The sequence below is a fragment of the Aquila chrysaetos genome, chromosome 20 (genome assembly GCF_900496995.4).
Source record: "Aquila chrysaetos chrysaetos chromosome 20, bAquChr1.4, whole genome shotgun sequence".
Taxonomy (NCBI): Eukaryota; Metazoa; Chordata; class Aves; order Accipitriformes; family Accipitridae; genus Aquila; species Aquila chrysaetos.
The window spans coordinates 22,686,348-22,713,329 of record NC_044023.1 but is presented as its reverse complement, the minus strand read 5'-3'; the positions used below and the strand labels follow the sequence as shown (position 1 = coordinate 22,713,329).

Genomic DNA, 26,982 nt, shown 5'->3' with positions numbered 1-26,982 from the left:
GGGATGGCTTGCCGCAGATGAGGCACTGGAGAGCTCTGCGGAGCAGCAAGGAGAGAACAAAATACTGAGCGGTTGACTCCTGAAGTGAACTGGAGCTCCCCAGCATGGGGAGGGAGCGCTTGTCCTCTGGAAAACGTCAGCCCAGGACTGTGCTGGCACATGGATGCAGCAGGTCCATCCAGCTTTATTGAAGGCCGTGGGGATGCCATAGCAAGGACATAGGTGGCCAGAACTGCCCCCCGCCCCCACGCGACATCGTGGCGTATGTGGAGAGCGATGCTGTGCAGCCTTCGCTGTTCGCAGCGTGGCTGCATCCAGCCCCGCTCCCAGGGGACTGTCTGGCTGTATCAGTGTGCTCCTGATCAAATTCAGGGGAAATTGGGTAAGTCTTCTGTTTTGGTGATACGACAGCAAAGGCAAAAGCTGAGGATGTTCGTGTTGCTCTGTTAGGAGCAAGGTCTCTTTCCTCCCGTGGGAGTGCTCAGAGTTGAGGCACTGCTTTGCATGACTGCTTAATTTTAACCCACTGTGATTTTTAGCAGTTCCCAGAGTATTTGGCATCTGGGCAGAGCACGGATCTCTAAGAGCCACCCCAACAAAAACCGCTGTACCTTTTGACAGAAATAAGTGACAACGTGTTTATTTTTTAGAAAAAGGGTAACATACATCCATAAGCTGTTACTGGTTACGGACTGTGACTTCCAGAGGTGCGTGCCATGGCAGCCTCAGTATGTAGCCACATGAATGATGTGTCGCCATTTAAACTTCAAACGTGTGGATTGGGTTTTTTTTCTTCCTAGTCTCACTGAAAACATTCATTCCAGGCTGCAGCAGCTGGCTGTACATCTGTATTCCCTGGGTGTGCTTTGATTTGCAGTGAAAGACAAACATGTAATTGAGTATAGGATGTAGGATCCTTTTTTTTTTTTTACTATTATAGAGAACTCTTCAAATGGAGTATGAAGGATAAAAGGGTAATTTCATACCTGAAACCAAAAAAATTAGTCATGAACACTTTCTCTTGTTCATTTTTTAGAGCAATGGGTTTGTAAATGACCTGCATTATTAGGTTGCACAGTCCTTAAACACACGGCACTCTTTGGGGTTGTTCGCATTAAATGGTCTTGTTCAAAACTGAAAGTAGGCAATACTCCAGTGATCGATCTTCTTTGTTCCCCACCCTGATCTTTTCTGATACATTAATTCCTGCTTGGAATCAAGTCCAGCAGAGTAGGCTGCAGTAGGAAAAGCTACTGTTTAAAAAAACCTGCCAAGAACTTTTGCTCTAGTTGTGAGCAGAAACCTGGAACTGCAGTTTTTGAAGATGTAGACCTTGTTTAGATCACTGCAAATCAGTAACTCCACTGAGGATGACAGGATTTAAATCTCATCCCCCCACCCCCATAACCAATATCAAAATTATGGTTTGAAGTGATTTTTTAAAAAAATCCGTGTTATAAAATTCCACAGAAAATGTTTCACAGCTGCTCAGAATTTAAGGAAAGTTAATACTTCCAGACGCACTCGAGAAAAATCTCATTTACCTCATTTTGAACCTAACGTACCACTGAAGTTAATTAAATGTAAGCTCTTAAGTCATTTAGTTGCTTTTGAAAATTTTACTTAATGACCAATTCCAGTTTTCCAAAGTATTTATTTTCATGTATTTCAAAAACTGTTACGACGCTTTTATTATGATTCAGCATTCCTTTGGTCTACTTGACATAAATATACAATAGTACAAATTTTATGGTAAATCTCCTTTACCTTACTAAAAAGAAAAACTTAAGTCTTTTGTTGCTTTCATACCAGTAGAAAACATAACAGAGGGTCATAATGTGCTCACGAATAAGGGCGGGTAGAGAACTGGAGCAGAGAGACATGGGAAGACATTTAGGGGGTTTGCTAAGTGGAAGCGAAAGTTCTGTGCGTTAGCAGTAAATGGGGAGGCGGCAGGGTAGCACTGAAACGCTGCCTGCTGGAATCGCATCCTTGATCTGACTCTTACTGACAGGCAACAGCAATTGAGGTCTCCAAGGGGAAACGGCTGAAAGAAAAACAGGGTAAGAATTAGGTGAAGGGGAGAAGGTTGGCGGAGAAAACAGGTAACTGCAAAGTTAAGTACAAATTAAAAGTCCTTTCGTGTAATCTCTTGAGATCTCGTGATGACCAAGGCTGTAAAGGATTTGCCCTTGAATGGCAGAAGGGCATGGGGCAGGATGAGACCAGGGAGAAGCTGGCTACAGACCAAACGTATGAGAGGGGGTGGATAAAAGTTCTCAAATGTAAAAAATAGCAATAGTTGGAAAGAGCAGAAAAGGAGAAGATTAAAAGGTTGACAGTTCAGGCGAAACACAAAACATTCTCTTCTGTATGACAGTGCAAAGAAATGTTATCTAGGGGTTTTGGTAGCGGTAGTATCTTTTTTTTGCAGGGACACAGTGCCGGTATTTTAACAAGGGCTGTGTGTAACAGCGTTTGATATCTGCAGCTCAGGCACTCTGGGTTTTCCTGAAGAAAGAAGTTCAGTGGTAGCACATTCACCTTGCCCTTCAGTCTTGGGGTTTCCGTAGCTGTGGGCGCTGGGGCTGCAGCGGTTGTGCTGTCGGCACGGTGAGCGTGAGAAGGCAAATTCCAGTTGCAGCAGAAATTCATGGCATTCATTTCAGTGGTGGGTCGTGGCGCGGGATCACAGTGTAACGAACAGCTACTCCTCGTGAGTTGGGTGGATTGGGAAACAGCTCCTCTGGCACCCGTCCCATATGCCTGTGTGCTTTTCCACCACGAGTCGCCCGTTGCGCACGCATCCATCGCGATGCTTTGCAGGATGGCGCGATGATTAGAAAGAGATAGGCCCCAAGTGAATTGTCCTGTTCCCATACAGGGTGCATCGGCTGTGGTGGAGATGTTGCAGAAGTAGCCCCCAGCTGCTTATCCCACTTAATTTCGGGAATTTTATTGCGGTGGTTTGTCCTCAGTCTTGTTTTCAAGCTTGCCAGCACAAAGCAAAAGGAGTTGCCTAATTTGAACTCCAAAAGATGCTCATTTTATCACTTACATCCCAGCTTGTCAGTGGTAATAGGGCAAGTTTATGCACTTCTCAGTGGACCTCAGATTAGCTGACCTCTTTCCAGTTTTAACCCGTTTATGAAACCAGTGGTCCAAACTGTTGGCAGCTAAATGAGTACATGCTCATGAGGCAGGGCTGGAGGGCAGATCATAGCTCTATGAAAGTTTCAGTGTATTTGTGCACTTTATTCCAAGACCATGTCCAGTATGAGTTGGTTCGTGGGTGAAAATATCCTCTCTCGGTCCAATAGGATATTATGATTTAGGTGAGGAAATGAAAAGTGGATTTAGCTGGAATACTGCAAACCACACTTGAGTGAGCTATTTACTCTTCAGGGGACTGAAATATTTTATTATTGGGCAACCAAGTGGAAGTAACACTGCAGAAGTTTAGTTGGGTATGAAATATCTGTTCTTACACAGCATTTCTAAACTGTTAGTCAAATGAAAGATAACGATGTTTTTTCCCATCCTGTTTTTAAAGTGGCCAGCCTTAGTCTCTGATTCTGAACAAACTGGAGGTGGTTTTTTGTCTTCAGTGAATAGTGGATGCAAATACATTTTGAAGGCAATTAGGCAGAGTATTTTTATTTTTGCCTACAATAAACTGCAAGCACAAAATTGGTGGCACAAGGTTGAAGGTTATTCACTAAGATTACATGCCACAAGTGCTTAATCCCTTTACCCACTTTTTTTCTTTTATTAGCAAAATCTTAAATTTCCAGGGGATCTCTGCAGAATTCTAAGGGGTCAGATTACAAGGCTGAAAATACTTATGACTGGTGGCTGTGTGTGCAGAATATACTGCGTTAACTAGGTGCTTCTTGCTGCTCAGCTGTTCCCGGGTAACCTGCATCTCTCTCTCCTGGAGTCCCAGCAACATCAGCTACCCTGAAATAGTGCAGATCAGCACGTCCTGGAGAAGTGTATGGCTGTCACAAAGCCATTTTCTCCTGCTGTTCTTCAACAACATCGCTCTAAAACGATAACAAATGACATACAACTGCCAAATAGGTCTGCAGGGAACAAAAGGCCCGTTATTTCCCCAATGGAAAGGAACATGTTAAACATTGCTTTCCTTCCCGTACCCCGCAGCTGCTGTTGGCGATTGCTGATCAAACTGCTGAGTGCTGCTTTGTCCTCCTCCGTGGCCACGTGTCCCTGCCACCTTCCTTTTTGCCAGTCACTGTGTTTCTGAAACTGCTCAAACCGCAGAAGATAGCCAGGTGAAAACAAATCCAGCCACACGCGCAGAGCAAAGTTCTCGGTGTGGTCTGTCTCCACCAGCAGAGACTGGTGGGCTTTGCGTGATCTTCGTTACCGAGTATTTATGGTACAGCTGTACAAGTGCTGCAGGAAGCTGAGGAGATGGTGATGGAGAAGGGGGCTTGCTCTGCACCATCTGACACCTGTTCAATTAGTTATTTTCTAAGGACAATTTTATGATGTCATACAAGTTGGAAGCCATAATTTTGCTGTCAACCTTGTCCTCGGTGTCCTCTTCTCTGGAAAAAGTAGAGTGAATCTTCACTGCAAAAGAGGTCTCAGTTTTAATTCACCATGCCTCCTATAATAATAGAGGCAGTTTTAAGGTTAGAATAGCATATAGACAAGATGATAATTATTGCTCTGAAGCTCTTCTGGAGAAGAAGGCAAGAAGAAATTTTCCATTAACATTAAAAACAAATACGGGAGAAGGTGACAAATAAATGCTTCCACCATGTTACTTCTCCATGATCAAAAGACATTTGCCTAATCCCAACATCTAACTGTCACATGATTAAAAATGTATGAGATCTCAGGAACATATAAAAGATTGTATATAGCAGCATAAGTACTTGATTTAAATGCATAATTAATAGCTTCACTCAGCTTTATGTTGAAATGCAAGATCAACAAGGCATATATCCAAGAGACGTACTGAAGTTTTTGCACCAAAGCAGCTTATTAGTGAAACTATGCTGATAACTTTTTCACTTTTAGACAATTGGCTGAAGAGGAAAAAGAAGTTTGAAACTATCAGTAAATTTTGGGGGGGTCTTTGATATATTTGAGAAGCTAGTGAGTTAAAAAACTTCAAACAACCCCAAAACCCAGGCACATCCATTATTTTAACAATTAACTTTTACTTACCAAGAACGTATTTGGTATGTAAAAACATTTAAAAAGTTGCACATTGATAGTGGTCATAAAGTGTAGAAAATTCTGTGCTTGCTGATTAGGTATCTAGTATAAGTGTAACCACGTACTTGACCAGAAACCCACCCTGCTTGTGACTTGTCTGCAGTCCCTGCGGAGAACTTCCATGGATTCAGAAAAGACAACGTACAAAGCTTCTGTAGGTTCAACTGTAAATTATGCATTTATATTATACCCAGTGCACACATAGAAACACCACTGCTTTCTGAGGTTTTGCACTTTTACCATATTAATTCAGTAAAATACTTAGAGTACCGGTTAATTTTAAGCCTGTAAAAAATACAGTTCAGTACTGGACCCAAACTTATTACTTTCTTGTTAGTTTTAGCTATCTTAATTTCTGCTTTTGAAGGAACATTAATCCAATTCACTTTATCTTTTTTTAAGTATATGCCAGGATTCAACTCTTTTATTTCAGTTTGGTAGCACTGAGTTGTTGGTTTTTGTCCTAACTGATCGTAATGACAGCTAAATGTCAGCTTCATTTATATCTTAGCTCAGAATATAAACAGAAAAGTATACAAAAAGGAAAATGTTTTGTTACACAGTCTGTGAATTATGTTTGCTGTGTACCTTATGCCAAACAGTTTTGATTCTGCATGTGACTTACAGTCCAAAAGCCATACCGATACATTTTTCTGATTAAATTATTTTCAATATTTTGCATCTAGTGCAGAGAAAACACTGCTATTAAAATAAATGCATACACAAAAAAAAATTGGAACTTTGTTGAAACGTAATTCCATCAAGAAGAAAACCACAATATTTTTATACAACATTTTGGATATATTTTATGTCAAAACATGATCACCAGTCAAACTAGTGACATCTAAACCCAATACATTATTGTGACTTCTAAAATAAAAAATCAGAACAAAACTAAATTTATTATAGCTCTGCCTTCATTAAACACCATGTGTTGGTGATTTAAACACAACAAAACTCTAGTATTCTTCAAAAGTGTCTACTAAATATAATAAAAAGAATAAGAGAACAATTAACATTTAGTCTGTTACATTAAAAAATTGGATGTACATATTTCTATTGCCTGTTAGCTTTACCTAAGCCTTTTCAACTACTACAAAAATAAAAAGAAAACAAGAAAACTCATTGTTCAAAGTCAAAAACATTGAAATCAGTTGATACAACATTACAGTACAGTCAACTAACATCATTCACGGTCTCCTTTTCTCAGTGTACGAGTCCTTAGACCAGTGTTACAAACCTAGTTCAATGCAGTTTCAAAACCGTATGTTAGCTTTGCAAGATACTGTACTCTACTGATGGCTTCAGAAGAATGGGGTTGTGCTACTTTTGAATCACAGGGTAACCCCAGCCTCTCATTAATTTTATTCAGCACTGTAGTTAGAACAGCATTAAGTTTAGCACAATAACTAAAAAAAGGAAAAAAAAAAAAAAGAATTGGAAGCTAGGTGAAGCTGCCATTTGTGTCAAACAATTGCGATACGCTATACTAAAAAATTCTGAAATATCCACCTGTCCTCACCGCTCTGCCACAAACTAGCAAAGTCAAAAATACAAAAGTCTTCAACTTCTCGTTTTTGCAGAATAAAGCAAAAAAGTCTTTGTGCTCCTTACTACCAGAAGCAAAATATCCTCTGAGTTACCACATGTAATAGCTTCTGGATGTGTCGACTTGGGTTGGCTTGGTCTCTGCAGAACCATCCTTGTCTTTTTCACTGTCACCTTCCCAGAGATTAATAAGTGGAGGGTAGAGCTCATTCAGTGGGATTGAAGAGGTCTTTTGCATATATTTTTTCAATGAGTGGTGGTAGTTTTTTCTCTTAAATCTTTTTGCAATATAAACAGAAATGGAGGCGAGGCTAATGACAGCAAACATGGATCCCATCACTGCTGCGAGGGCAGTGCTGGTTTCTTGGTCTGAAATATCTAGCGCAAAAGCTGCATTTTTTGTTGTAACATTAACGCAAGACTTCTGTGTTTGCTGATGGATATTTGACACAGTTAGACACACTTCATAATCTGTAGACGGTTGTAAATGTGTGAGGTTATATTCGTGTACATCAACCGGGACCCTAGCAGTGTACGTAATGTGAGGGTTGTCAATCTTCATAGTGGCCGATGACCATTTTAAATTGGAAGTCATGACGTTGGAATTAACTTTCCAAGAAACTAAGATCGAATGCGATTCGGCTTGCTTAACGTAGATTTTCAGAACCTGGGTACCATCCAAAAGCGTTCCGTTCACCCGGATAGTAGCGACCCTTGTGTCAGCCCCTTCTATGTTTTGAGCAACACAGGTGTATCTCCCAGAGTCTTCGACCTGGATGTTAGAGATTTCCAAGGTGCCTTCACTACTCAGCTTGTATTTGTCAGAGAGACTTTCAACAGTTACTTTATTGCCGAGAGGAGTGACCCAGTAAATTTCTGGCTCGGGTTCTGCCATAGCCCGACAGTCTAAAAACACTGTCATGCCAATGTCCAAGTTTAAGTGATTTGGGAAGGTCTCATGAGAGATCATCGGAAGACATTGTTCGCTTGAATCCTGTATTAACACTTCCTTTACCTGCTGTCCTCGGTATTCTGGGGGCATAGCACAAAACATGGATAGAGGTTCCATGAAACGGATATTGGTTTTGTTTGAGTTGATCCAGTGAATGACACAGTCGCACCTGAGCGGGTTACTGTGGATACTGATCTCACGCAGGTTTGGAAGGGATTCCACCGTCTTTTGGTAGACTGCATTCAAGGCATTGTTGTTCAGCATCAAGCTCTCCAGGGCAGGAACGTTGCGAAATGCCAAACGATGTATGTAAGACAGCTTTGGATTGTTGGTGGCTTCAAGCTTTGTAAGTTCAGGTAGGTTGTCCAGCGCGTACCTGTCAACCGAAACGAGTTCTCCCATGTTATTGATTCCAAGCTCTTTCAATCTGAGCATGTTTTTAAAATCACCTTCCTGAATTTTATGAATTGGATTTTTGTTGAGATCCAGGAATTTTAAATTTGGAACTTTCTCAAGTGCGAGCTGAGGAACTTTTACCAATTTGTTGTCGTAGAAGGAAAGACTTTCAAGACTATCCAAGCCTACCAAGGCATTGCCAGGAATGTCTGTGAGATACATACCTGCCAAAACTAGACTCCTTAAATTTGAGAGTGGTTTGAAATTCATATCTAGTATTCCAATCACTGGATTTTCTCCAATCATGAGAATCTCTAAGTTAGGAGTAGAATCAAACCAACGGCTGTCAATAACCTTTAATTTGTTGGAGTTGAGGTGTAATCTCAAAAGATTCTTCAGGCCAGAGAATGCATTTGCAGAAATGCTGCTGATCTGGTTGTGATTTATATATAGCTCCTGAAGATTGCAGAGGTCTTGCAAGCAGTAGTCGGTCATCTCCGTTATCTGGTTTTCCTCCAGGTGCAAAGTAGTCAGTTGAGTGAGATTTGAGAGCCCCACATCTTTGATACTTGTGAAGTTATTTTGTGAAAAATCCAATTCTGTTAAATTAAACAGCTGTTGGAGTTCATCTGTGGTCTTTGCAATGTTGTTGCTTTGTAACAGAAGGACTTGAGTGTCACTAGAAAGATTGCTGGGGATTTTTGTTAATCGAAGGTCATTGCAGTCAACTGTCGTGGCTTCCCTGTACGTCGACTGTGGTGTAAACCATGGCCTGATTTCACATACACAAAGCTGTGGACATTCGTTACTCTGTATGGAAGACTCGGTTAAAGAATTCAGTAACAATTCTAGCACCAACTGGCAAACAGTTAAAACAACTCTAACCTTCGCCATGCTGGTCAGCTATTGAGTTCAGCTCCCCAGCCCCTTAAAATAACAACAGATTGAGAGGGTGATTTGTTATCAGGCAGAAAATGTAAAGCTTAAAGTTTATGGTGAAAGGCTTGGACATCCAGAAGGTGAAAGACGAATTTCTGAGTTTAGAGAAGACAAGAAATGGTCTGAGGACTCTCAGCTGCTCCTCTGTGTTCCACAATCTTCTGCAAATCAGTGTCTGAAGATGTCCCTGGAAACAGATTAGGGTATATGTCATGCTCATCTCGTATGCAGTTCATATAGTATTTAATTTCTGCATCCTTTAAAGAAAAATATCTGAAAACAATCATCGCTTAACAGTCATCTCTCTTAGGAAAATCCTGATCTGGTATAGTTAAGTTATGTAGGGTTTGGAACTCTCTTCTACTTGGGATTTACATGAGAAAACTCTCTGATAGTTCCCAAGTGAGTGACTGTAACAATGTATGCAGTCATCTGAAAATAAAACTTTTGGGTACCTTTCAGTTTTACTCTGCAATATTTGTTTGAATGGCTTGAGAAATGCTAAAGGTCGAGGATATGCTTGCAAGTGCAGCTAGGTCTCAAACGAGTGTTCATAATCCTGATGGGAGTCAGGGTGCCAGAGCTGTCCCTGAGGCTTGGATTTCAGGTGTGTGGAATTAAGGCTCAGGAAGATGTTGGTTTATAAGTTTCAAGCTAAACGCATACAAACTTTGCCAAAATTCATCTGAGTTAATCAAATCAGTTGCAGATAACAGCTTAGATTTAATCCAGCTAAGCACCAAACAATAACAGTAAATTTGATTAAATGAATGTACTGTCCTTATTTTAGCTGTTCGTGCTGCATTGTGCATCGTATGTGAATTGTTTACCACAATTCCAAATTACTGTGTAAACCACACAATTTATATCTTTTTAGCCTGAAGTTATTCGTGGAAGAGTATGTTTAAAGTAACCGAACAGTGTCCAAGGTACCTCGGAAAATCTGTTGTGTTGTGGGTCTTTAAACACATATTCAAGGAAAATCTAAGCTCTTAGTAAAATCTTTCTCATTCTCACTTTACTGAAGAAGTAAGCTCTAGGAAACAGTTTGTTATCTGCAAACCTATCACTGCTGCTGTAAAAAGCATGGATACAGTTTTGAGAGTTTCTGTATGTATATGTGTAAAAATGTGCAATTTGGGGCCTGTGCTGTTAAATACAACAGCTGCCTGTCTGTCAGTTCAGAAGTATGTTGCTTCGGTGATGGTGATGCTGTGTGCTTGTGGTGGTGATTTCACGTGCCTAGCTATATTTTTCTTGGCTCGTTGTGCATATTGATATTGGCAGATAAAAATACACCTTTACAGTATTTCACATTGAAGGCTGAACAGGTTAGTGCATGTGTTCAACAAGCTTTGAATTAAATACAAAGCATATGTGAGCCAGGCATGTGACAAATCTGAATAAGGATTTAAAGAGCAGACCTCTTGAAATTTGAGGTGACGTTGTAAATCTCATGCCCTAATGCTTGCAGTTGAAACTTCTCAAACAAAAGTTTTGTCTTTTTATGTAACTAAAATAATCAAGTTGTGCTATATCTGAGACAGAGTACATAACAATGATAAAATGTAATAGCAGAGAGCAGGAAGTAGCATCTTTTTCAATTAGAACGTAGTGAAGCCTCAACCTAGCCAAAGCCCATAAAAGATATTACTATGCAAAATAATTGTCCTGGTTTCAGCTGGGATAGAGTTAACTGTCTTCCTAGTAGCTGGTACAGTGCTATGTCTTGGGTTCAGTATGAAAAGAATGTTGATAACACTGATGTTTTCAGTTATTGCTAAGTAGTGTTTAGTCTAAGTCAAGGATTTTTCAGCTTCTCATGCCCAGCCAGCAAGAAGGCTGGAGGAGCACAAGAAGCTGGGAGGGGACACAGCCAGGGCACCTGACCCAAACTGGCCAAAGGGGTATTCCAGACCATGTGACGTCATGCCCAGCATATAAACTGGGGGGAGTGGGGCTGGGCGCCGCTCGGGAAATAACTGGGCATCTGTCGGCAGGTGGTCAGCAATTGCATTGTGCATCACTTGTATATTCCAGCCCTTTTATTATTATTATTGTCATTTTATTATTTTTATTATTATCATTATTAGTTTCTTCCTTTCTGTTCTATTAAACTGTTCTTATCTCAACCCATGAGTTTTACTTCTTTTCCCAATTCTCTCCCCCATCCCACTGGGTAGGGGGGTGAAGTGAGTGAGCGGCTGCATGGTGCTTAGTTGCTGACTGTGGTTAAACCACGACAATAAAACTAAATACAGCTTTTAAAAATAGTTTTAAAATAGTCATCTAGATGACCAGACTAGGGCCTGTGGTGACAGGAATGCCATTTATACAACGCTTTTACTTCAAAATCCGATCAGCATATTAAATAATGAAATCAAAGTATTTTATTTCAGATTATGATAAAATGCTCTAAGTAGAACACACCAAATTGCATTTTTATTTTGGCATGCTGTTATTTGTTCTGTGGTTGTGTTGGAGGAAGGGAAACAGGAATATAAGCCAGAAAGCATTTGACCCTGTTGAGTTAGATTTTCTCTCTGGTAGCTGAGAAGACTCTGCTGGAGGGGGAGAAACCAGATGTAGTACAAACATTCCTTCTCAAATAACTTTGAACTGATGGAAGAATTGAACAAGACATTAACCGTATTAAAAAAAAAAAAAAATCCTAATGGCACCGTAATAGTAAGGAATATATTAACATAGAGTGATGAGGAAGCTGGCATAAACTGAGTTATGCTGACTTTAATGGATGCTTCTCTCAATAACAATACATTTGTAGCTGTCCCGAAGTAGACAGTTCTGCGAATATTGATGACATCTGAAGTTTAATGGATTTAATTCCCAAAATTATAGTATTTAAATTTTCAAATTATAGTATTTGCCAGTTAATAATGCAGGCAGTGATTCCATGCAGTAACAGTTTCAGACAGGTACCGGGGTGCTCTGAGCTGCCACTACACGTGGGCTGTTCCCTTGCGGAGGGCGATGTCTCTGGCCCGGCTCTGCAGCCTCGGCTCGCCGAGGCACGACAGGGAAGCGGCACGACCGGGGGCAACAGCCTGCACCAAACCAGATGCCACTACAAGAGGCAATAGTGCACCAAACGTTCATGCCCTCAGAGTCTCTCCTGTAACTTTTTTCTAAGTAGATGAAGAGAAAGAAATCCATGCCTTACAAAGCTGAGGGCCCCAATGATGTTTTAGTACTGATTTAGTTCTGATGTAGTTACACGAATCATATAATACTTTAAAAATGAAACTGCCCGAAAAAGACTTCAAAGCTTCTTTTAAAATATGTCGGAGCACATCTAGATTTTGAAAAAAATTGGAATTCGATCCTTCCTTTGTTGAATATTTATATCCTCTTACTTGCACATTACATTTATTGTTCATCCTTGGTAAGAAGGCATTTCTGGTTTTATTGAATAGAGTTCTGGGTTTATGATCACTGTAGACATATGATTTTACAAGTTACTAGTGACACTTTCTCTTCTCTTCTCTAGCTATTTTCTACTGCAAATAGATTTAATTTTCTTTAACTGGAAAATGTTCTTTAGCAATGACCTGCACATTACTGTCTCCAGTCTCCCCAGCCCAGGGCAGCTTGGATGAAGCTATAAATGAAAATCCAGTGTAATCAAAAAGTAAATTCTGATCGGCTCCACATGCCCCAGTCCATTTTAGTGCTGTGCTTATGTGAATGGCAGCCCAGAGGCCACAGCATGAGGGAAAAGCCAAGTCATGGACTTTTGCTTTAGCTGCTGCTTATGCTGTAAAACCCCATCCGTCGCTCTGATAAAAACTAGAGGCAGCCATTATCGGTGAAAGAGTGCACTGGGGTTTTTTGTATAACTAAATGGCAATGGCTGCTTTTGTTCTGCCGTTTATATCTATATATGATACGCTTGACCATCTCAGCTCTCATGTTTTTAAGAAGAAGCTTCCAGCTCTCTGAGCGGTCACTGACAGCCATCCCTTTGCCCCTGGATGTCTCAGCTTTCCAGTCATCGCAGTGTTGGCAGGACTGGTCCCAGAAACCTCTGTGACATTTAGTGTCCAAAGGAATAAAATAACATGATGGTTTTTGCTGGAAAACTACGTTTTTGAAACGTTAGACTCTTCTCAGGTTCTGAAGTCCTATCTAGAATTACAGTCACATCTTTCCAAATAAAAACTGGACAAGATACGTATGTAGGGTTTTTTGCCGGGGGGGGGGGGGGGGGGGGGTGTTTTGGGGTTGGTTTTTTTGTGGATAAGCGGAAGGACAACCAGGTTTTGAAAACAAAATCTGTGGCAGTATGCGGTTCCAAACTGCCACCAATGAATAATCACCAAGCCCATATGGATAAACCGAGGGTGGCTCCTGGGAAGGTTCCCAAGTCTCACTAGAATCAGTGAGATTGCATTGAGAAGAACTTGAGTGTTAGTGTATGCCCTTTTCCTGCTAGACATCTCAGCATTTTGCCCAGCGAGATCCTTTTTGTAAGAAGTTGTTATTTTTTTTTTTAATATAAAACTAATACAGTATGTCCCTGGTAGCCGAGTGCAGTCCAAGCGTGAGACAAGTCAGGGGATGAGTTCAGAAGATTTTGACTTTTGAAGGCCAGGGAATGTTTCTTAAAGAAACACTGGTTCCAGAACAGGAGCAGAGCAGTGGCTCTGGGCTTTTTGGATTAGGGGAGAATATCAGTCCTCAAAACCTCCCCTAGGACAGAGTCATATCACAAAATCTTTTTTTTTTTTTTTTTTTTCTGAAAATGGTATTTAATATGGGTCATGTGATTGATGGCACTGCTTTTAATTCTGTGTTAAGAACTTCTTTTTAAAATACTGGGTGGGGAAACTAACCCTAAACAGTAAGTGGCTATTATACCTTCTTTCAGGAGATACTGAGCTTGTAAAGGATAGCTTTTAGCATTCTCTGCCCTCCCTCTCATTTATTAAATTCCTATTTTCTAGTGTACCAAACCACTACAACAGTCATAACAGCTGTTAACTTGATATCAACAGAAATAATGGTTAATTTTACGGGAGAGATATGGAGGGAATTATTTTACTAGGGGCTAAATAAATGCATTTTCCATAGCACCTCTCAGTACCCAGTGCATTAAGAAACCACATTTCTGTCAGCAAGCAAACCCACAGCGGCTCTCTGGGATATTGGCTTGTTCATGTTTCCTGTGGGCAGAAAATGGGAGCATCATTCCTGCGTCTCCCATCCTGGAAATGCAGTGGAGAGGTTTGTGTAAGGCTTCCCCTTGGGGCTAGGTTGTGCAAACTTTAATGTTGAGAATTTGTTTGGTCCAAGAAATCATAATGGTGGGTATTTGGTTATGGAGCAGAAGATCCTTCATTTCACCTTTCCTGTGGGGTGGAAAGAGGTGTGCGGCTGGCAGCTGTGGCCTTGCTGATGGCTGTTAAGCGCTTGTCTAGTTCAGGTGATCCAAAGAAAAAGTACATTTAAGTCCACAATGCGGTACGAGGAGAATATGAAGGGACAATCACGAAATAAACTGTTCATTAAAAGTGTTCATAGTTAACTTGCCAACTAGAAAAAAATCGATGTTAAACATTTTTTCTTGGTAATAGGAAGACAAAGTGTTGTCACTTCCTTGACAACTGTATTAATGGTCACTATTAAAAATTGCTGAAAAAAGAAACAATACAGTTTGCACATGGATATTTGGATGTCAGTTTTGGAACAGTGATACTACCACAGAAAATCTTCTCTCTCCACAGTTAAGTGGTTTGTTCTTGCAAAATTTCTTTTATATTGCAAGTAGCATCAGCACAGATTTTGGTTGGCAGCCATATGTACTAAATGTGCCTAGGTAAAAGTTTGAGGGATCAGATACATGAAGAAAATTACCTCGGGCTAAGACAAGCAATTTATTCTGCACTTGCTGTGAGCCAGAAGCACACGCTGATCCACAGTACCTACCCATCTCTCCACAGAAACATTTTCATATATTGAGCCTAAGTAATGTAGCTAGTCTTTCGGAAAATTGTCTGTTGTGCTAATGTTCTGCTAATGACTCGTGCAGCTTTCTTGTTTCCCCATCACCATCGTTTGTGAAACTACTGCCATATAAACACCCTCTATCATCAGTCAGTTTGGGAAAACTTGTCCTGGGCTGCTGCATCCTGGATTCAGGTGGGTCATTAGGAAAACGCACGTTAGGCAGCCCGGCACCCATGCCCAGGGATCTGGCGTGTACTGCAGTGACCGGGTATTAGTGCCAAGGCGTAAGAACTGGTGAAGGTTCAGCTAGAACACAGCGATCAAGAAAACTGAATTCAGACTGAGATCAGTCCAAAGGGTTACTCCATAGTCAGGGAAGGGAAGAGCCTGTTTAGACAGGGGACACTCAAAGAGGTTGGCTTGGTTGGTCTGGTAGAGATCTAGCCTGAAGAGCTGCTTACGCTAGAAGCAACACTGGAGACCAACTGGCCCATAATGAGCTGAAGGTTGAGTTCATTACAGTCAGGTGAAGACAGTTTGACAAGTTTAAGGAAAGGGAGGTAAAAAGTGACTTGCCTTGCTTTGAGCTTCAGTAGGGCCTTTGCAGTTCTATATCCACCCTTTTTCTATAGAGAAAAACTGAGCTATTGGTGCCATACTGCAGGTGAACAATAACCTTTGAGAGTGCTTTAGGGGAAAGAGAGGCATTGAAGTACTGCCACACAAATATGTACGTGCAGCCACTAAATCACACAAGTAAGCACAACACAAAACCTGGTCTAAAATGCTGCATTATTAAAATCGGGGCTTACTCCAGTAAAGAGCATCAGTGACCTTGTACATCCTAGAGGAAGAGGCTGGACTTGGTCTTTGAGTTTAATAACCAGGGTATTTACAGCTAACCTACGGAATGCGCTCCTTTCCCAGGAATCAAATTTACAAGTGCAATCCTGTCTATTTAGAAAAATACTGAGGAATCATGCCTGATAGCAAGCCTTTTATATTGAGGTTTTTAAAGTCTCCAATGTCATCAGGAAATAAGCTATTTACAAGCCTGAATTGTGTAAAATACAGAAAAGTCAAGCTGAAAATAATGTGAGTCAGTTGAAAGAGCATACCAAAATCTGAAAATGGGAGCTTGTTATTAAAAGCAAAGACAAAAACAAGGGCCTATACAACATGTAATAATGGTAAAAAGCTTCAAAACACATCCTCAGGGATTTATAATATTTAAGGTTTGGGGTTTTTTTCCCTGCAAATAATGCCTACTTTTTCTTCTTGTCTGTACACACATTCCATCAAAATAAAGTCAGTGTTTAATTTTAGGGAAAGCTCTGGTGAGAAGGCGATTTGCTGTATTTCAAGACAACCTTAGCATGCTTTATCTGTGTTCTTTTGAAAAATACTAGTCTTATCTCCACAGAAGAAATGCAAAGAGCATCCTATTCATAATGCCTGCACTGCAGAAACAGCATATTAAATCTTTGAAATTTGTAATTTATTGGGGTTTATTCTTAAGACTTGCATCTGATACAATGTTTTTCATTAAAATACTGAAGTAAATTTGCAGGAGAAAAATTATTTTCGTTCATACACTGATTTCAAGTACAAGGGGCTAGATAGCATGCAGAGTACAGCTACTGTATATTGATGACCCATCAAATCAACCATGGAATTGCAACCCAGCTTCTGTCATCAGTTTGAAAATCTCTTGCAAATTACCATTAACAAGTGATATTAGAAACATCAGGAATAATAAGTGCTTTCCAAACAGTGGGTTGTCAAATTATATAGTCTGTTTGTTTTTTCTTTAGGAAAGAAAAAACTCATAAAACCATTTAAAAGCCTTGAAAACCTGAAAGGCAAGACACATTTGTACAGTAGTAACATTCTTACATTAGAAACCCAACTTATTATCTACTTTCTTACTATTTTTACTTTCATAAAATAGATTAATCTTGGGACGATATGGGCTGTTCTTTTATTGCCCGTGACTCTAGTTTTCATGTCCTGCCACACAGGGTCTGCCCCTGTTCAGTGCGAAGGCAGTAGTAAAGCTTTTATTTCATTCAATGGAGAAGAATCATGTCTGTGGTCATCCTCATTCCATGGAATTACCAGATAAAATTATTTGACTAGATCAGCTTTCCTAACAGCCAGCCAAATAACTTCCACTGTTAGGTTAAAAGGCAGTTTCATGAGACCCCTTCCTTGCAGCTCTTCCCTTCTACATGGAAATTCAGGACAACTACCTGCAGTTGATGGAGGACAAACCGCTGGGGAAATTGTTTCATTTCCACCTGTACATGCTGTAATGCATTCATAGCCTTCTGTATATTTTAAATGCGAGGAGAATTTAAACCTAATTGGTTTTAGCTTATACAGTGTCTAAAATTTACGGAGCATAACTAATTTTGGAAGACCTGTTCCAACTATTTTTTTGCATTTAGTGTATCTGCTGGCTGAAGAATGAGAGAGGACCAAGACTACAGAAATACTGCTTTGTCTTCTAATCATATTTAAAGGATAGAAATGGAATTCAGTCTTGGCATGCTTGGGATCTCAGAACCACATGGAAGGATCTGAACATTTTGTTACCATCGGGGCACCTACCTCATGAGTATTTCGTACTAGAACAACTTGGATAATCTCTGCTTCTTACTATCTATCAAGATCAGTACAGTTCAAATAAAAATTCAAAAAAAGAGAAACAGCTCTAAAAGAGGAACAAGGGCATTAGGAGATTGGGTTGGATTTTGGAGTAGAATTTCCTTTTTGGTTTTTGACTGCGCTGAGAGCCGAGGCAGCTTGGCTAGTGGAAGTGAAGCGTTAATAATAATGAAATAAGGAGCACACGAGAAACATTTTTAGCCACGAGAAATATGGATGCCAGAAGTCCACAGGATTTTCACGAAGCAACAGAAAATCCTCTTCCTCTCTTTTTGCTGACTGGCTTTCTGGCAGTGTGATTATTTTGCTTCCTACACAGTTCTAGATCAAACTCCAGTTTTATGAGTCATTCAGGATCCCCCACAGTTGGGAAAGACCCCGGCGTGTAAGTAGTTGTTACTACCATAAAGAATGCCAAGAAATCCTGTGCTAGAAATGGTAGCCAATAAATAAAAACTGAAATGAGTCAGTATCTCAGTATGTATTTATAAAATCAATATAATAGTCCTGGCTGTAAGAAATGCATAAGACTTGTTATTAAAAAATTGTATGCACACATGTGTGCATATGTATATCTAATAAGCCAGCCATCTATAGCTTCAATTGTTTATCTTCAAGCAAGAAGAGAGAGAGTTCTTCTTCTGGTCCTTGTTACACTCTACTTAGATAATTCCATTTCCTGTGGCTGTACTGTGTGTTTAATTTTCAATTATTAGTGATTAAGTATTAAACTGTATTTTACTGTTAGCCTACATCTATGCAGTTTATACATGTAGCATGCTTCCACAGACTTCAGCCATTAAAATAAAATAGACTTGTATTGATTTTTTTTTTCCTAGGAGTTATATGCTTGCAAGATCAAATTCTCTATTTCTGAGCTTTATTTACATATAAATGTTAATAAAACCATATATTGACTTGACTGATATGGAGACACCTTGCTGTTCACTCAAGACTGTGAACATACCAATAACAAAATAAATGGATTTATCATGGGAGGTGCTGAGATCTAATATAAAGGCTGTTAGCACCGGGACAAAGATTTGGAACTCAACCAAGTCAAGATGCGATAGAGGTAATTCCATTAAGTGGCCACAGATTTGGTTTTGGTACTACTCTGAACTAAGGCTTTACTCTGATCTAAGAAAAAAGTTATTTTCTCTCCAGTTAGATAGCTGTATTACATGACTCTCCTCTACCCCATTTCACAAGGCTTTCCACACTTTTGAATGGGCTTCTGTGTGAAGTTCTTTCATTTTTCTGAAGACCTCCTTCTTCCATTCACAACTGATAACCCAACGTACCATTACACTGTAATGAGAAAATACATGCTTTATGGAGTCTATGTTTTCCATCATTATTTCATTTCAAAATTGTTTAAGTAGTATCGCTTGCAACGTAGAGCAGGTCATCTGCCATGTCATCAGGAAAGGAAGGCTCATTCAGCTGAGAATGGCGAAAATGTTAACAGCCTATATTTAGCTATTTTCCTTTATCTCAAGGATCGCCTACGTTTTGAGACTAACTTTGTTTCAGGCAGAAAACAGATCATAATCTTGCTTTGAGAAGTTCATGAGATGGGAGAGAGAGAGAGAGAAAATAAGTCATATTTAATGTATTTGTATGTTTAAGAATAGAGCTATAAATTGTTCCTTTAGTTGTAATCCTCAGTCTTGTCATGGCAAAGTCAGCAGTTTTTCCACAGATGGGTTTATTTCATAAGTGCTTGGAAAATATAGAGGTACTAAAATTGCTGCCTTTTGCAGAAAACATAGGAGTTACTTGTCTCAAAATTTTAAGTTACTGATGCTTTATAGATAAAGTCTTTAGCTAATTAAGGTGATTCATTCAGGCACAGTAATGTTTAATTTGTATATACTAGACTTGTTTCTCTTCAAGGGGGCAGAAAGATAAAGGAAAACATTTGTCAATGAATTTATAAAGAACACTTACTCTGGTTTTACTTGGTGCCTTATACTATGATGAAACCATTTTAAAGACCTGTTTTCAAGCAGCTATTTAAAAACTTTTCTTTTTGCAATTGGTTCACTTAACTGGTTGTTCACCTATGGGTAAAATAAGTTATTTTTGCAATGCATTTACAAGTCGCTGCAATGCCTGTTATGAGTGGTGGATCTCCATAACTATCAATATTTACTACATTTCTGTTAAGAGTGATGGATCATTTGTAATTTAAAAATTTAGCAAGGCCAATCAGTAGCTCATCTGCATCCTAGTAATTATATGCAGCACATTAGCAAGGTATGCATTTACTAGGTATTTTTGGACTTGCTTAATCAAATAAATCATACGATGCATGAAATAACAGAAAATGTAGGATTCATTATATCAATGGTAAACACTTTCAAATTACAAAAAGACAATCCAAGCCTTGATTGATATTTTATAAAAACCACAAAACGCTATTCTACCAAGTTTTGGACAAGCTCAATAATTCTCTCCGAATAACTTCTATGTGTTTCTTAGAAGTTACTTAGTCTGATTCTTCACCATGTCGCTGACCAACCCCTGAAAACTACAGAAAACCTGGGCTTGCTCCAAGTGGACCAAGTCTTTCGGACCATACGCAAACGTGGGAGTTGTGAGTGCCCGGGGAGCTGAGCTGGCATTGCGGTGCACGTCCTGGAAGCGGAGGTACCCTGCGCAGGGCTCGTCGTGCTGCTGCAGTTGGAGCTTAGTGAGGAGTTCAGTGTGAATTCAGTTTTTACATAAAGACAGATTCCAAAGATTGCATTTTGCTTGATGACTCCAGTTATGTTGACTATACAAAAGTAGTTATAAATCAGATAAAATTAGGCATTGAGGAGTATATGATATATCAGACTCCAGTACGGAGGAGAAACCCAGGGAACATTTCCCATGAACTGAAACAGCCCTTAGTCTTCTCCAAACCATTAATGGTATCTACAACCGGACTCTGATAAAATAAGGACTAGTGACCTCTGGTGAAATACTCCAGTGAAAGGGACAAAGACAGCAGTTACAGAGATGGAGATCTGGCTTAACTGCACTGTCAGTGGTGGAGTTTCTCCAGTTTTGAAAGGCACTTACTGAACACAGGGGAATCTGGTTTTGGTCTCGGCTATAACCTTATAACAGCTTTGGTATTGAGTATGCGTCTGTCAAACCAGAACTTGGTATTTCTGGAAGGTAGTATTCAACACATGCACAAGGAACGTCAAATCGACATACCAGACAAGTCTCCTCTGTCCCAGTGCCAGCTATACCAGTTTTGAGCCCTGCACTTGGCTTTCGGACCTCCTGCCTGTCTACAAAAGCAACTCTTTCGAGATGAAGCAAGTGACTCCCAGCTGACGATGCTGCTCTCGGGAGTAGGACGTGCCCAGCCAGGTCTGGGGGCCCTTTGGGACCTCCTGGCTGGTGGTCCCCAGGGAAACGGGGCTGGCACTGTCCAGCTGGGACTCAGGCTGCCGGCGGGACGGGGCGGTGACGGCTCCCACCCGCAGCGGTGGAGAAACAAGCTGGTGGGTAGATCCTGCTCTAGCCCTGCTCCTGGAGCATCACGGCATGAAGAGCGTCGCCCACCCCGACACCTGCCTGGGGTTCTCCCGGCGCGAGCCGCCCGCGCGTTACCCGTCCCTGCCTCGCTGCACGCAGGCGAGGGGCGGCCCCTCGCCCGGACTCGCCGAGCCGTCGGTGGGAGCAGCCGCGCGGGTCCCCGCGGAGGCGAGCACTGCCGCCCCGGCGTTCGCCAACGCTGGAGTAACCGGCGAGAGGCAAACCCTGCCAAGTACCTTGAGGGGGGGCTTGGCTTCCAAAAGCGGTTGGGACTCTGCTCTAATCGAAGCTGACAGATGCATCAATTGCTGGAATCGCCAGTTTGTTAAATTAAATACCTGGGAATGAGACGCTGACAATCTCGCGAATTTCTAAATAAAACCCATAAGTAATCTTTGCTTCCAGTGTTCAATGGACCGCTTCGGTTTGTGAAGCGGCCGGGGAAAATACTGTCCTGTGTTACCACAGAGGACTAAAGGGCAGCACCTTGGGAGAGAGAATTATGTAGCAAGACCACTGTACCCAATAAAATAAGGGAAAGAGCTGTTTCTCTATGGCACTTTTATAACTTCTGTGCATTCTCAATACAGCATCCTGTTAAATATATCAAGACCGTTACTTACAATTGCTTTGCCCTGTCGCTCTTTAAGTTAAAAAGAGCAGAAAAAAGCAATAGGTATCTACTCCATCTCAAATACTTGATCTTTAGAAACTGTGCTCCGGGTAAAAACTAGGTCCCGTTCTTTTGATAATTCAGCCAGCTGGAAAGTCAAGAAGATGCTGGCTTGTATCACCAAATTAAGATCTTGCAAATTAGCAGGTGAAGTTATAACAACATTTTGCGGTAGAATTTAAGAGCAAGAGACTAATTCTCTTCCCACTGATGCCAAAGACTTCTGCTGTCTTCAACAGGAGGAGAATTAGGCCAATACAAAATAGGCCAATCCAGTATTTTCCTTCAGTGCCATATGTAGAAAAATGAAAGAAAACATCTAAATAACAAAACAAAATTTGAATGAAGTTGCAGGGCTTTAAGCAGCAATGAGTAAGAGAATGTGGTTTAGAAGAACTTTAATCTGGGTACCTCTTAAACCTGCATGGAGGCACCTGACCTTATGAAGTCCATTAGTGGAGGACTTTAATTACTCAGCTACAGGAAAAGAATGAGACAGTAAATGATTTTTCCAAACTCAAGCACATCCCTCAGTAGACTGTTTCTTACCAAGTAGTCCTTTGATTTCTCTTTGCAAATGTAAGCACTGCGAATCTTAGAGAAACACCATTATTTACTAGTTTTATGACATACCAGCAACATCAGTTTCTAAGCCAGCTCTGTGATTTTCTTTACTTTGGCCCATCTTTCTTCCCATAGCGGGTACATGTTAATTGTAGAGACAAAACGGAGCATGGGAATATTTTTCAGTGTGCTTTCTTGGATTTCCGCAGATGCTCCTGACGGAGCAGGCATGGTGGGGGCTGGCACCTTCCCGCCCCCGCTCCCCCAGGAACCCAACAGGCATTGCCAACCTGCGTAACGCAACCGGGAGAAAAACTATTTCAACTCAAAAGTTCTGGTTTGTGTAGAACTTGCTGTGCTGCAAGTTATTTTTAAGAAAGATGTGGTTTGTGTTTGCCATAGCATTTAAGGCCTGATCCTGCTAATTACTTAACTGCTCTTGACTGGAGCCTGGAATTTGCGATTCCTGGGAGCATCGTGCACCTCCCGTGATGGCATTCCAACTGGGAGAAAATGCAAAAATCAGCTGTCGTGAGGCTGAAATGCAGGTTCCCTGTCAATTAGCATTGTATAAACAGATAGGAGGGGAAATGGATTTATGTGCTTCTAAAAACTTTACATAGATTTTCTTCAGTCCTGTGTCTACAAAATGTCTGCCAGGAAAAAATCTGGAGCTTGGCAGGATGAAGCCTCACACGTGTATTGTTCGTGTAACTATGGTAACCTACAAATGCCACCAGTGTTTCCATTTCATACACAAATGAGGGGACAGCTGTGGAGACCACATGTCTGCCAATGGAATAATATATGTGAACTAGGATGGCTTGGTCAGAAAATTACAACTCATTTATATTAATCAGGGCTTCAAAGAACAGTCACCTCCGTAGTTACAAAGTGTGCAGTAAAAGAAAACGATCTCTATTTCTGAAAATGTTTGGCTCTTCAGTAAACATTCTCAGCATCTTGCTACTTTGCTGGTTGGAAAAAAAAATTAAAAAAAATGCTGTTAACAACCAGTGCTCTTCTATAAACGTCACTTAACTTTTTTTCTTTGGTTTTGTCTTTTTCTGATGCCTGATCCTAGACTGAGCCTGACACAAAGCCCGACCTGGGATCAGGCATGCTCCAAGGCGTTTGCCTGGGGAAGCAGCAGTTCCAAAAGAGGCAGAAATAATGTGGCATAGAGCTCTAACCCAGCTGCCAAAGTGAAGGAACCTTTTTTTTTTTTTTTTTCCCCACTCATCAATATCACAAACAGAAATAAAAGCTTCAAAACAATTCATACAAGAAAAAAAAACAAAAACAAAAACAAAAACAAACCCCCAAAATTATTGTTTAAATGAACTTGGAGTTTATATCATCCCTAACAACAACAACAACAAAAATCTGTAGACTCAATAATGCAAATAAATTACCTTTTCAGTAAATATTAAACTATGCAAGCTGCAGTACCAGTAATACTTGACTGGGGTTATGATTCATCCAAGGTGCTTTAAGTGTCCCTACAAAAAAAATAATCAAGAGCTGCTAGCTGGCGCCTGCCTTGGCAGCAGCAGCCTGCTGACAGACGGATGCAGCAGGAATACAGCAGGCCGATTAGCAAAAGTTTTCCCTGGCTTCTGCAGTGCCACGATACTGTATCGAAGTAAAACAAAAGGCTGCAGCATTACCTCCGCGTGGGCTGCCTCCTCTGCCACCGCGCCTCGCATCCCGGCGGCACTTGGTATTTCTTCAAATACCGAGCGGTACTCGGTGTTTATTTACAATACGATGATGAAAGCTTTTAACTAGTGCTTATTTAAATGATCACATTTTCTCCACGAGTTGGAATCAGATGCACGTATGACTGGTTTTAAACCAGGGCTTCCCAGCCTCCAAGCTGGATCTGTGCCTACACAGTTGTCTGAGCCCTGGTAAATCAGACTGAACAGAAGTTTCTTTTTGCAGCATAAGTCTGGATGCGCTTAGCATTATTCATGTCCATAAAAAAAGGTCTTTTGACGGTTAACATTGAAACATTTTTATCCTTTTATAGTCTATGCAACTTGATACAAAAATGTATTTCCTTCAATAATCAGTAGTAGTATTCATGTCTGTTCTAGGTAAATGGAAAACACACTATAGTCATCACGGTAACTGGTCCAGAGTACCTACTAGGATACGTAATTTTACAGGGACTAAATAAAATTTTATTCAGATAGCTTTTCAACTGTCGAGACGAAAGTTAAACCTTCAGCTCTCGGAAAGCCCGGGTGTCACTCTTGGGTCCGTGGTACGACAGGCTGCCACAGCGCGGTGGGATGGGGGGGCTGTGGGGGGCACCGCCGGTTTGCCCGGGCTGAGGGGTTGTGCCAGAGCCCACAGTCCCGTCGGACATAACAAACCTGTACTCTGAGCCACTCTGTCATCTGGGCAGCTTCGTGCACTGGTCTCTCTCTCTCTCTCTCTCTGTGTCTGCCTTTTAAATTAATTTAAATTCCAACTTGCAAGACTTTTGGACATACTTTGGTAGGACCCTTCAGGCAACAGTCGGGACCGATGCAGTAGGTGACTTTGGTCATTTGGAGCGTCTGTGAGATCGCCTCGCATACTGCTAAAATATTCCCTCTAAGAGGTTTGGAGTCGCGTTCAGCATTGCAAGGAAGAGGCTGAAGGGCTCACAAACTAGTTTTTATTGAGGAGATTCATTACCTGGGAACTACCGGGCAGCTCCAGGACAAACCCAGAAGCATCCTGCACCTGATCTCTCGCCTTTGGACAACGTTATTTTCCACTTTGAGCTGGATTCTGTGACTTTTCCTTCCATCGCCCAGTGGGAAAACCCGCACCGAATCAGCCCTAAATAACTTGGGGAAAGATGTAAAATCCCAGGCCAACATCTGTTGGGTTTCTCCCGGCAAGGCAGAGCCCGCCGGCACAATGCGCTCTCTCTCTGTGTCTCTCCGAGGGGCTGTCCCGGGGTGGGGGGGCCGAGCCCCCGGCCCTCAATGGCCCCTTTGACAGCCCCCAACAAAGGGGAGGCGAGCCGGGCCGCCCCTCCGCCTGCCCCGCGGATCATTTTCGGCAACCGACTTCCCGAAAAAAAAAAACCCACAAAAAAACCCAACCAAACCCAAACCGACCTCCCCAAAAACCCAGCTCCCGGTGCCGAAGGGAGCCGGCTGCCGTGCCGCCCTGCCTGCCCCACGCCGAGTTCCCGAGGGCCGCGGCCGGCGCTCCCCCAGGTGCGAAGCGGTCGCTCCGCCAGCATCGCCCCCGCCGACAATGAATTTGGCCCCGGGAGGAAGGTGGCGGGGCCGCCGGGACCGGGCAGCCCCCCGCTCACACTGCGCCTTTATGCCATTTTTCTGAAGGGCTATTGTTACACTGAAGACTCCTTGTCTTTTCAAATTCCTCCGCCTGAATGGATGAGGCAAGACATCTGCCAGGATACACTCCTATTTGCATGCAAATGGGAGGTCGGGGACGCTGGCAGCCCTGCCGCACAGCCGGCCCCGGCTCCGCTACCCCCCCCGGTACCCGACCCCCCCCCCCGGGCCCCAGGTACGCGGCCGGGAAAGCGGGCCACGCGGTTTTGCAAAAAAAAAAAAAAAAAAAACCCACAAACAAAAAAAAAAAAAAAAAAGCGGCGATTAACAGCAAAACTAACCCGGGGGAAAGCGGAGCGCCCGGCGGGGAGGAGGGCGAGGCTGCAGCCCCCGCCGCTCCGCGGAAACACCGCATTCCCCCCTTCCCCATCGCCCCGAGGGGCGAGGCGTTAAAATCGGCCCCCGGCGCCGGGGGTGGCACGAAATCGCCGTCCGCACGGGGAGACCGTGTTGCCCGCTGGAACTTTGCCGGCCGGGACCGGGGGTGGGGAGCGACCGGTACCGCAAACTTTCCACCCTCACGGCCCCGTTCGGGCCGGACCGGGGCCCCCGGGGATCCCCCCCCCCCGCCGTGTCCCGCACCGCACCGGCCCGCCTCCCGCATTCCCGTCTCCCTCCCGCTAGCTCGGCGGAGACACTTACCGGCGACCGGGGATGGCTGCCCGCCCACCCGCGGCTCTCCCCCGGGGCTGCGCGGAGGGCGGAACATCCGCGGATTCCCACCGCGCACAGGACTGCGGAGCAGAGGCGGCTTGTTAAGACGGGGTACGGAATTCCGGAATATCCTGAATTCCTGCCTTCCAGGAAAGGCGGAGCGGCGGCGGGTGGATGCGGTGCCGCTGCCCGCCGCCCGCTCTGAGCCGCCGCCGGCGCGCACCTGGGTAGGCGCCGGCGGTCAGCTGACGGGCTGCGCTCCCATTGGCCGCCCCGGCACCATCTGCGCGGGGGGGGGCGGGGCGCGGGAGGGCGGGGCGGGGGCGGGGTACCCCGCCCCGCCCTCCCGCGCCCCGCCCCGCCCCGCGGAGGGTGGTGGGGTCGTAGCCTCGGTGTGGGTTCCTGTGTTGCTCCATCGTTAGGTTTCAGAGTTAACAGCTCCCGGAAAAAGATTGACT

General features: G+C 42.6%; 1 protein-coding gene across 2 annotated transcripts; it reads right to left on the bottom strand.

Annotated features, from left to right (window-relative positions):
• Window positions 1–1,604: 1,604 nt before the first annotated feature.
• On the bottom strand, window positions 1,605–26,765 carry LRRN1 (leucine rich repeat neuronal 1). 2 transcript variants are annotated; one of them, XM_029996300.2, is made up of 2 exons: window positions 26,513–26,765; window positions 1,605–9,275 (listed from the first exon to the last, which is right to left on the bottom strand). In XM_029996300.2, the coding sequence occupies exon 2, from the start codon at window positions 9,041–9,043 to the stop codon at window positions 6,893–6,895; it is 2,151 nt and encodes a 716-aa protein (XP_029852160.1). In that variant the 5' UTR covers window positions 9,044–9,275; window positions 26,513–26,765; the 3' UTR covers window positions 1,605–6,892. The 2 variants fall into 2 exon arrangements, with proteins under 2 accessions (XP_029852160.1, XP_029852163.1); XM_029996303.2 differs by having other exon boundaries at window positions 26,520–26,765.
• Window positions 26,766–26,982: the final 217 nt, after the last annotated feature.